The sequence below is a fragment of the Anomaloglossus baeobatrachus genome, chromosome 6, assembly GCF_048569485.1.
Source record: "Anomaloglossus baeobatrachus isolate aAnoBae1 chromosome 6, aAnoBae1.hap1, whole genome shotgun sequence".
Taxonomy (NCBI): domain Eukaryota; kingdom Metazoa; phylum Chordata; class Amphibia; order Anura; family Aromobatidae; genus Anomaloglossus; species Anomaloglossus baeobatrachus.
In genome coordinates, this window is record NC_134358.1 from 446473870 (window position 1) to 446485686 (window position 11817).

An 11817-nucleotide genomic window follows, 5' to 3' on the forward strand; every position below is an offset into this window, starting at 1 on the left:
GTAAAGCATCCGAACTCTGAACCTTGATATTTTTTTTTTTTTTTTTTTTTTTTTAAGTTCGTGTTCGGTTTGAAAATCAAACCTCAGGTTCGCTCATCTCTACTCCTAACTACGTTCCTGTTCTACTTGATGTTGAATTTCCCAGCTCAGAGTGGCCACAGTCCACTTGTGCCGGTTATTCTGCTGCTTCGTTTGACCTCACATGAACAGATAAGCTCTACAGTCTGCAGTATGCTTCATCGATGTCATGATGATTGACAGTTGCAATGAGGCCTTGTTTACACAGCAGAGTGGAAGAAAAGAAGCTGCTCTGTTCATGTAACATCATCGGAAGCTGCAGCATATCTGGCAAGAGCAGTCCGCTCTGAGCCGGTAGAGTCTGATGTCGGGCAGAACAGGCAGGTAGTTATCAAATGCCTTCCAGTTAGTTCTTAGCCCCATATAGTAAAATAAGCAACGTCCCGGATAACCCCTTTAACTGTTTTTTTTTTGTTTATAATGCCAGGAAGCTGTGTGATATCCCTTGTAAATTCTTACACATATAGATAGCAGCATGTAGAAACATATCAGGGTTTTGTTCCTCATTTCTAAAAAGGAAGCAGAGTTTTTATCTTCAGACAGCAGTTTCTCAAGTCTGCCGCGTTCCATCCGCACGCTAGGATTCTTTTTTCATGTAGACAAGAATTTTAGATTTCACTACTTTATGTGGTTATGTCAGATTGAGGTTTTGCATTTGGCCAGTTTAGCTCGCATGTAAATCCAGCAAGCACGCAACACGTTTCTGAAAACTAACCACGTCTGTCTGCAGAAGTCATTGTACGGTACAGACATTTCCTGCTAGGGTCGCCCAGACAAACAACTCGCAGGCAGTGTCTATATCCGACCTACGTAGGCTGCCTGATATATTAACACCATACATGTTACATGGAAAAAGATTTAGTCATTTAATGAACCCATATTGCACAGTGTCTGCCCATAATGTCCTCCTGTGAAGCTCTCAGTCCTGGCTAAAAAGCATACTGTACAGTGTCTGCCCATAATGTCCTCCTGTGAAGCTCTCAGTCCTGGCTAAAAAGCATACTGTACAGTGTCTGCCCATAATGTCCTCCTGTGAAGCTCTCAGACCTGGCTAAAAAGCATACTGTACAGTGTCTGCCCATAATGTCCTCCTGTGAAGCTCTCAGACCTGGTTAGAAAGCATACACATACTCTGGAACGCTCTACCACAGCATATCAGACTCTCCCCTACCGTGGAAAGCTTCAAGAGGAAACTCAAGACCCACCTCTTCCAACAAGCCTACAACCTACAATAACCCTCAGTCCCGTACCCCACTGCGCAACCTGCTCTGTCCTTACCTATTGTACCATCACCCATTCCCTAGACTGTATCTGCCCATAATGACCTCCTGTGAAGCTCTCAGTCCTGGCTAAAAAGCATACTGTACAGTGTCTGCCCATAATGTCCTCCTGTGAAGCTCTCAGACCTGGCTAAAAAGCATACTGTTTGTCGTTTCTTCAGACAATGATACCAATGTGGCTTGTTTCTGTCACATACAGAGGAACCCAAGGACTACATAATCCAGGGGTGTCTGAAGATGTGACCGCTCTCTAAACACTACTCGAGCTTTAGTGAATGGTCATAAAGCCCCACTCACACCTGGTTTGGGCCACACAGTACAGATATACAGTTATAGAAGAATGCACACTGTAAAAGTAATGGTTACAAACGTGCACCAACGGAGAATCTTCTTTTTAAAGAATCTATGAACTGTATTTATAAGAGTACATGGTTGATTCATTGTTCCATATTGTCAGGACATGTTTTGAGAGATTTTTTTTCTAGGAAATAAGAGGAAGGAAATATTTCTCCCTCCCTTTTTGTTCAGAGCGATCCAAGTGTTTAACCATATGTTTGCTCCGTACTCCATTGAATTGATAGCACAGAGGAGCATAGGAAGATACACAGAAAATTGGGAAATTGCAGTATGTAGTTGGTAAAATGTGAAATATAGTGAAAGACCCATTAAGCCCCGAGCGCCAGCTGCAGTTTTTAATGCATTTTTGGTGCAGTTTGTGGTGACCTTTTAGTCTATACAATTTGCATGCTTTTCCTTCCCCAGCAAAGTGTATGAGACTTCAGATTTACTATGCGCACGTTGGGGTTTTTTGGCTGCAGTTTTGTGGTGACGACAAAAATGCTGCATGTGAATTCTTTTTGGTTTTTTTCGCGTGTTTTTCACCCATTAGTAATAAAAACCGCATAGTCAAAAAATACACCAAAAATGCATGTGTTTTTTGAAGCGTTTTTTAGCCACAAGATGCATTTTTTTGGCCACAGTGCATTTTTGTGGTTACAACAAAACTGCAGTGTGAGGACATAACCATTAAATATTTTTATTTTTTTTTATACAGTATGGTCTTAAAATCACTTACTATAACACCACTTGCACACAGTGAGTATTTAGTAATTTTTTTACCTCAGTATTTGTAAGTAAAACCAGCAGTGGTGCCCGTGTTTCTATTAGGCTATGTGCCCACGGGGACATTGTCCTGCAGATATATCCGCAAGACATTCCGCAGGTGCTCCCAGAAATCCGCAACAGAACTTTCTCTGTTTCAATGCTGCGGATATACAGCGGAATGTCGTGCGGATATGGTGCGGGCATTCTGCATTGAGGATACAGTACCATGGCTTCGGCACTGCATCCTCAATGCAGAACAAGTGCTGCCGTGATCGGGGAAGTTTAGACTTACCTCCATCATGCAGCACCTCGCTTTCCGGCGGGTCACTGTCAGGCAGCGTCTGGTTCACTGTGCTGGAGGTGGGCGGGCCTGAACCACCTCCGGCTGTCACATGACCGGAGCTCGTGCAGGCCCCGCCCACCTCTTCCTTCCTGTACCTGGTTGGATCCACCGCGCTGCTGCCGCTGCACCGGACGGAGACAGTGACTCGGGTCTCTATCAAGGCAGGTAAGTATATGGGACCCTGTGGAGAAATCCGCAACAATAATTGACATGCTGCAGATTTTTCCGCACGAAAATCCGCTGCGGAAAAATCCGCAGCGTGGGCACAGCATTTCCCAAATGACATAGAAATGGCTGGGGAGTAGCTGTGCTGCAGATTTCTGGAAAATCCGCGGCTTTTCCGTGAGAAATCCGCGGCAAAATCCGTGCATTTTCCGCAGCGTGGGCACATAGCCTTATACTTTTCCTCTGATTGTAAGCCAAAATCAGAAATGTTACAAATACTGAGGTAGAAAATTCCCAAATACTTAATGTGTGCACGTGGCCTCAGTATTTCATTAGAGCGCTGTCCATCAGTGATAATAATAATTAATTAATATTATTATAAATCAAGCCAGAACGATCTAAAATTACAAACTATACTCCTCTTACGGGTACCCTGTCAGCAGTGACTGGCTGCAGCAATCACAAGCTTGTTGGGACTGAATAGGAAATATGCATAACAGTGGCGGACCCTGGGAGCATTAGAAGAGTAGTTGGGGACTTAGGCTAAAAACACACAGCCATTTAGCATCCGATGCGAGAGCATTGGATGCATTGTACTAATGACCCCCAGCTCCTGCTCTGCTGCGAATGTAAGCAGAGTGTCATGCCGCTGTGATGCGATCCTGTGATCGGATCACAGCTGCAGAGGAGAGGGAGGAACTAATCTCCCCTTCTCCTCCATTATCAACTGATGCGTATATCACACTGCATTTCGGTGTCATGTGAATGCAGTCCGATGTTTCTCTCGCACCCTTGGACTTGTATGGGTGTGAGTGAAAACAAAATCGGATCCCACTCGCAGCATGCTACGATTGTTTTCTCAGTCTGATTAGTGCTGAGAAAAAAAAACTGCAATAGGGACCGAGCCCACAGAGTAACATTGGTCCGAGTTGAATGAGATTTTTATACTGCATTCCACTCGTTCCACTTTACTCGCCTAATAAGATAGATATACCTTATTTTAAAAGGCATACTAGATTTTTTTCTCTTATATAAAGGTAATCTGTCACCAGGTTTTGCTCCCCCATCTGAGAGCAGCATAATAGCATAATGTAGAGACAGAGACCCTGATTCCAGTGAGGTGTCACTTACTGAGCTGTTTGTTGTCATTTTGATAAAATCAATGTTTTCTCTGCTGCAGATCTAGCAGTTATACAGAGCTCAGGAATATACTGGACTACCTGGTAGCATACCAAGTAGTCCTCTATTGATACTCTACTGCTGATTAATCAGTGATTTTATCAAAACTACACAACGCACAAAGAATTGACACGCTGCTTCTTTTTTCTGCACACAAAACTGAAAGGAAAAAAAAACAGCATTTCAGAATTCTCAGACTTTGGTGGGGAAGGAAAGCCATCCAGTTTTGGACAACAAACTGCACCAAAAAATGTGGCAGGCGCACGGGGCCTAAGGCCATGGCCAACGGGAGAAAATACCTGTGGATTTTTCCACATAAAACCTGCGGATTTTCTAGATTTTCCAGATAAATCCGCAGGTTTACGCAAGTACAGACACTCCCCATGTTATCCTATGGGATTTGGGGAGTGCTGTATCAATGCTACGGTATTTGCGGCTGCGGAAAATGCTGCAGATTTCCCGCAGCCGCACGTAACTGCATGTCAATTATTCATGCGGCATTATCTGCGGAAATCCTGCCTTTCCACTATGGAGATACAGGACAGGAAATCTGCAGGAATTCCAAACAAAATCCGCACTGTTTACGCAGGTTTACCGCAACAATTCCGCAGCAATGGATAGCTGCGGATTCCGGGGAGTTACTGAGTGAACCTGCGGAAATACCTGCAGAACAGTCCGCAGGTACGATCTCCCATGGGCACAGGGCCTAAGAGTGGACTCAGTTAAAGAGAATCTGTCACCAAGTGAGACCCCGATTCCAGCAATGTGTCACTTACTTTACTGGTTGCGATAGTTTTCATAAAATCACTACTACAGCTTTTTCAGTTCCTTTAAGGGTGGAAACACATCTATGCGAGTAAAATCGGTCCGACTGGGCTGAAGAAAACTCGGCTGATTTTAGTTCACGTTAGGTCCGAGTGCAACGCAACTGCGATCCTTTTTTTGAATAAATTAATGATTTTGCTCGCGTGTGCGACGCGTGTGTGTCGCGATTGCGATGCTAGTTTCCTGCAACATCTTAACTACAGTAAATTGATTACACATGTGTCATTTATTTTACCTTTGGGAATGTGATGTCACATTCATCTGTTGAATATTTAATGAGCGTAGTTCCTGCCACACTCGCAAATGTGAACGCTGGTGCGCGTGTGTGATCCTACTTTTAATCCCCTTCCATAGGAAATCATTGGGACAAATGGTGCGAGAAACTCGCAAAAAAGCAGCATGCGGCGATAAAAAAAAAAAAAAAAAAAAAAAAAAAAAAAAATCGCAAATGCGAGCTGAATCATTGACTAACATGTGTCCGATTCCAATGCGAGTTTTTCTCGCATTGCTCTACTGCGAGAAACTCGCAAGTGAGAAGCAGCCCTAATTCTGAGCTCTGTATAAAGCTATGTGCACACAGTGCTTTTTTTCAGGTGCGTTTGTGGGTTTTTTGGGGCTCAAAACTGCATGACTTTGCTTCCCAGCAAAGTCTATGAGTTTTCATTTTTGCTGTCCGCACACATCTTTTTTTTTTAAGCTGCGTTTTTGAGCTTAAAATAAAAAATAAAATGGACATGTCAATTCTTTCCTGCGTTTTTCCCCCATGGAATGCATTGGAAAAACGCAGAGCTCAAAAACGCACGCGTTTTTACCAATGCGTTTTTTTGCTCGTTTTTGATGCGTGTGCGTTTTTATAAGCCAAAAACGCACAAAAATGCAGTGTCAAAAAAATGCGCAGTGCACACAGCCTACCCGCGCACACAGCAGTGATTGACAGCTTAATGTGTACACTGCATGCAAGCAAAAGCTGTAAATCAGTAGTGGGGGGCATATACAAAGCTCATGAATATGGAGGACTACGTAGCAGCAGGTTTACAGGTCTTCAAGTGATTATCTGCTGATAAAACAGTGACTATCAAAACTACAGCAAGCAGCTCAACAAGCGACACTGCTGGATTAAGGGTCTCTGTCTCCATATTGTGCTGCTTTCAGATTAGGTTGGAAAAAACTGGTGACAGATTCTCTTTATTTAAATAAATTCATGTCAAACTTGCACTTCACAAGAAATCTTTCTATTCCGAGACTGGAGTGAGATTTCTGGCCTATGGAATCCCACAGCTTGTCATGACTCAGACGATCTCTGGCATTCTGCCCCTGCCATACCGCATATAAGCGTCTCCTATATTGGATGAGCTGGGAGAATCTGGCATGAAGATACCAAACCTCGCAATATTATGGCATAACTACAAGTTGTGACTTTTCAAAACTTTATGCCAGAATTCTGGTGCGAAAGCTTCGATGAATCGGACCCTATGTTTTGATTTAAAAAAAAAAAAAAAATCTTTCAGATATATGGGATAGGTTTTTTTTTTCCATCACAGAATGTGTTTCAATATATTCTCCATATGTGAATATACCGTACTCCCACTGCTTACTGATAGTGATGGGCGGATCCGGACTGTAAAGTGAAATTACGGTTCTCATATGAAGCTCAGCATATGGCTTGGCTTCAGAGGAGGACCAAGATGGCAGTAAGATCGGTCTTCAGCAGGTCTTGGTTCTCAGAGCCGATAATCACAGTTTAAATATGCTAAATTAAATGATAAGAAGATTTCTAAGGGCGCTTTCAACTTGCGTTGAATGTCATCCGTTGCTATCCGCTGACTTGAGGAATTACGGTAACCATTGCAGGAAACCGTTTTATTCCTCATAGCTTCTATTAGCTACAGATAGCAACAGATGGCCTTGCATTGCATCCGTCAGCCGACGCTGCTTTGCATCCGCCTGGTGGATGGAACGCTGCATGTAGCGTTTTTCTGCGCTCGGCGGAGTGTCAAAAAAACACAACCTGCAGGATTCCATCGGCGTCCGTTATTTTTATAATGGATGCCTATGGTGGCGGATTCCGTAACAATCCATCATCTGACGGATTCCATTAACACAACGGTCTTTACACAAATGTGCATGCCCAGGTGTGTAAAGTCAAGAAAAAAAAACTATAACGGATTGCGTTATTTTGTACGATCCGTTGCGCCACTATATGCAACGCATCCGTTGCATCCGTCACACAACGCCATGCAACAGATGCCATTCAACGCAAGTCTGAAAGTAGCCTAAGTCTAAGCTTCAGCAGATAATGCCTCTAAGGGCTCTTCTCCACTTGCGTTTAAAAAGAAAAAAAAATCACAGCGATACTCGTACATTCACTACAAATGTGAGTCGAGTGTCCTGCGTATGATCTGCATACCATGTTTTTCTTTTTTCTCACATAGCATCTGTATACCATGCGAGCATTATGTGAGTGCTATGTGAGTGTTATGCAAGAAGCGTCAGACTGGCTACCGGAGGAATCTCCAGTAATACCAGTCCTGGCCGCGGTTACCTGCACTGAACTCCGGAGGTGTCACATGAGCTCCGGAGTTCAGCCCGGTCTGTTTGCAGCTGTCAAGAACTGAACAGCAATCGCCAAGGAATTATTCACTCGGCGCTCGCTATTCAGTCCAGGCTGCACTCTGGAGCTCAGGTGAGAGCTCCGGAGTTCAGTGCATGTAACTGCAGCCGGGACTGGTATTACAGGAGATTCCTCCGGTAGCCAGTCCGATCTGTATGCAAGTGTCAAGGATCCGTGTGACATGCATATGCCACCCGTATTCTAATTTTTCTCGCTCCTATAGGATTGCATGGGGGTGCGAGAGCTGAGACTTGGTGCAAATCGCAGCATGCTGAGATTTCACCACGAGTCGTATCGTATAAAACTAAGCTAGTGGAGAATGCCTCATAGCTTAACATTGGTGCGAGCGCATTCCGATTTTTTATCGGAACGCATTCGCACATGGAAATCGCAAGTTGAGAAGAGCCCTTACACAACTGATATTTGCCTGGCATAAAGCAGGCTCAGCTCCTGAGCCAGATTCATGTTTCTTTGTGAACTTTGATGAAAATATATATGTCATAGTAGGTCGCCAAGGAGTTAAACTATTCCCATTGTTAAAAGGATATGTATCTGGACAGTTGGGCACTTTCCACATTGGTTGGGCAGTGTGAAACTGAGCGTTTTCCCTAAATCCTAACACCCAATTGTTTATTTATACATTTCTAATGGAAAGATGCAGCGCAGACCCCTCACATAATATGTCACTGAATCACTATTTCATAAATTATTTAAATATTTAGTCAAATAAACATGTCAGAAGAAGTAACATATTCTTTAAATGCCATAATCTTCAAATGTCAGATACCATATGATTAGGAGACATGTTTTGGGTTTTTTTTTTATAAAGTGACTAGCCCCCTTATTCCATGCTCTATGCTTGAGCTTGGCATCTTTGTTTCAATGTGAGTCTATGTAACCTCAATCTATCAGTCTACAGACTTACACTGTAAAAGTCACTTACAGGTCACACATAGCGCAGTGTGACCCGAAAAGTCTGCAGAGCGGTGATATCACCGACACGAGGAGAGGAATGAAGCTGGACACCGGAGAGAGCAGTGATAGGTGAGTATATTACACTGCATATATACAAATATAACTGAAGCTCAACTCCAGCACTTTATTTATTTGGTTTTTTTTGTTTGTTTTTTTGCTGCCGGAGTGGTGCTTTAAATCCCCTGCTCCCTGTCTTATACTCACCCTCTGGTGTCTTCACCTTTATTCACCATCGCTCCTGTGCCACAGTGCCATCTTGTGCCTGTAACTTCTGACTGGAAGTCAGAAGTTATGTCACAAACTCTCAGTACAAGTCTATGAGAGCCAGCATGAGACTCTCATAGAGTTGTATTGATATGTGACCTCCACATAAAACACTGGTGCTACTGACAAGTCACAAATCGATCGCAGCAGTACTGATAACATAAGAAGGCAGAAGGGGAGTATAAGACCAGGGCAGGGTACTTACATATAAAGTCCCCTTGAAACGGTGAAATAAAAATGGCTAGAGTGGTGCTTTAAAGAAAACATACACGGGAATGGGTCTTTATACTTGAAAAAGCCTGTGCTCACACTTTGTTTTGTATATACATACAGGATTAATAAAAACATGCCATATAATATAGTTCATATACAGTGCCTTGAGAAAAGCATTCATACTCATACATTTTTTCACGTTACAGCCACAAACTAAAAAGGGGTTATTTGGGACTTTAACTTCGATAAACCAATCTTAGAATAGATCATCAAGGTTAAAGTCCTGGACAACCCCTTTAAATGTATTTTATGTGATATACCAACACAAAAGTAACAAATATTGGTGAAGTGTGAAGGAAATTATATATCTTTAAACCATTTTGAAATGTAAATTTGAAAATTGTGATGTGCATTTGTATTCAGCCCCCCCTGAGTAAATACTTTGTAGGTCTATTGTATATATTAAAAACTATACTGACCCAGGCATATACCTAAAGGCCTCTCTCTGGGCATATACTGTATGCGGCCCATTGAATATATATGTACTAGATTGCAACAATACAAACAAGTTGTATGTTCAGTGTGCCTCGTAATATATTGTGCTAAACAACTAGAGAAGAGCGAATCGTTACTGAGCCCTCAATGAGTATTTGATGCTGTTTATTTGCGCTGCGTAATAAATGCAGCATCTTTGAGCTTCAACAAAGTAGATGGGATTTATAGAGCTCTCCTGCAGGGTAGCCTGACCTGCGGTGCCTTTCAATCCGCACCATGGCAATTTCTCTTGTGGATACGCGGAGTTTTCTGTGCAGATTTTTCCCTTAGACTTACATTAAATAAAGAAAATTTGCCGGGTAAAAATGAAAAAAAACACTCAAGTGTTATTTTTGTGAGTTTCCGCTGTGGAAATGCATGTAGTCCACACTAGCCAAATATCCATAGAAGTAAAAAGTCCACGGCACATCCAGTGAGTTTCCCAAAAGTGTTTTATTTTAATTCCATAAGTGCAATAAAAAGCGGGCAGAGAACCGGGTGCAGGTCTCTAAGGGACGACGGCCGTTTCGTACCACTTGATACTTCAATGGGTCCCATCAAAGTACCAAGCGGTACGAAACGGCCGTCGTCCCTTAGAGACCTGCACCCGGTTCTCTGCCCGCTTTTTATTGCACTTATGGAATTAAAATAAAAGCACTTTTGGGAAACTCACTGGATGTGCCGTGGACTTTCTACTTCTATGGATGTTTGCAACTTTATCTGCCTTCTTTCTAAGTGCACCCGAGACCCACACAACAGAAGGAACTGACCAGCTCCCTCTCCCCTGGCACCGTAAAGAGCTCAGCAAGGTAGTGCAGAACCGTATTATTGTTTGCTGAATTACCACACTAGCCAAATACCAGGGAGTATCAACAACAAAAGCAGCTTTGTATAAAACATGACATATCAACAAGAGACACTAAAGACAGAGTAAAAAATATAACATGTTATTTATTAACATTTAACATATGTAAAAGAAAAAAAAAAAAGGCACACAAACGCAATAAAAAACACAAGTAACCTATTTTATATAATAGGCGGAGAAATTCTGCAACATCAAAAACTCCAAAAAAAAAAAAAAAGCCTCATCGTGTGAACGTAGCCTTATCTGCCATAGGCGCTGGCTCACGGAGTCACTACTCTAAGCCTAAATTCATTTATTAATGCAAAAGTGCGTCTCAGATCTGGCAAAATCAATGCATCGTAATGGCGGAGGAATCACATACTAGCTTGTAAAAAAAAAAAAATCCTTAATATATAAAAAAAAAATTATAAAAAGCAACAAAACAAGAAAAAAAAAATAAAGTATGGTCTGAACTTTTTTTTTTTTCAGTAAAAATCAGACATTACCATTATTAATCTTTCTATCCATTTGTATGAAGGCAGCCTATGTGGAAGATCAGGACAGTGAGACATTATGATAAAAGTATAGATCACTCATTGCAATGTACTAAACACAAGCAGATCAGCAGCTCTCGGAGAAGTAAAGGATCATATGGGGTCTTCTCCGGGGAAGCCAGACCCCACAGCAGATCCCCCAGACACAGCGACCCTCAGCCTGCAGTTTCCCCACCTAGGTGCCTCTTCTCTGTCTACAAGTGTCACATTACTACAAACCAACTTCTCCGCTGCTCCTAGAAGTCAGCAATAGCCATACCCAGCCCAAACACAGACAAAGAGAGGGAGAAAGCCAAGACTTACCCACAAAGGAGAGCGAGGCAGAGGCGCAGGCGAGCAGGGTCCACAGCACAGTAAGTAGCTGCCCCCTAACCTTGGAGTCCATTTTCCCGGCCTCATAGAAGTGTAGCAGTGGAAGCCCCCCGTCTCGGCCGTCCTTGCCTCCCTCCCTGCATTCCTATGGGCACCGTTGGCTGCAGCCTCTGTGACTCACACACCAGCAAGTTGTGGGGAAACAGGAAATCTTCAACTTCACAAACAGCTGTGCTCGGGGCCTCTCTGCTGCGCTTTTTTTTTTTTTTACTTAAAAACCTCACCCAGTTGCTGTCAGTCATAAGACATAAGCCAGCCCCTCTGCCTCATGTTACAACTTCTCACTATTGTGGAGTCTGTGTGAGACGGTCACTTTTTCCTTAGTTCTTCCTTCATATAGTGAGCAGATGTGTCTGCTCCATCACATCAGAAGATAAGGGGGCTCTGGACTGGTGGTATTCATTGTCACTCTCAGCTGGGACCTCAGGGGACACAGCTGCATAGGGTCCTATATAGAGAAATGTCATGTCTATGTG

The 11817-nt window shown here is 42.9% G+C and overlaps 1 protein-coding gene across 3 annotated transcripts in view; it reads right to left on the reverse strand.

Annotated features, from left to right (window-relative positions):
* TGFBR2 (transforming growth factor beta receptor 2) overlaps nucleotides 1–11507 on the reverse strand; it is a 100352-nt gene extending 88845 nt beyond the window's left edge. For all 3 annotated transcript variants that reach the window (XR_012724362.1, XM_075315248.1, XM_075315247.1), the window contains exon 1: nucleotides 11273–11507. Coding sequence is in view for 2 of the 3 variants with exons in the window: in XM_075315248.1 (XP_075171363.1) it covers nucleotides 11273–11354 (82 nt within the window). In the remaining variant the exon portion in view is untranslated. The remainder of the gene's footprint in view (nucleotides 1–11272) is intronic.
* Between the last annotated feature and the right edge of the window lie 310 nt (nucleotides 11508–11817).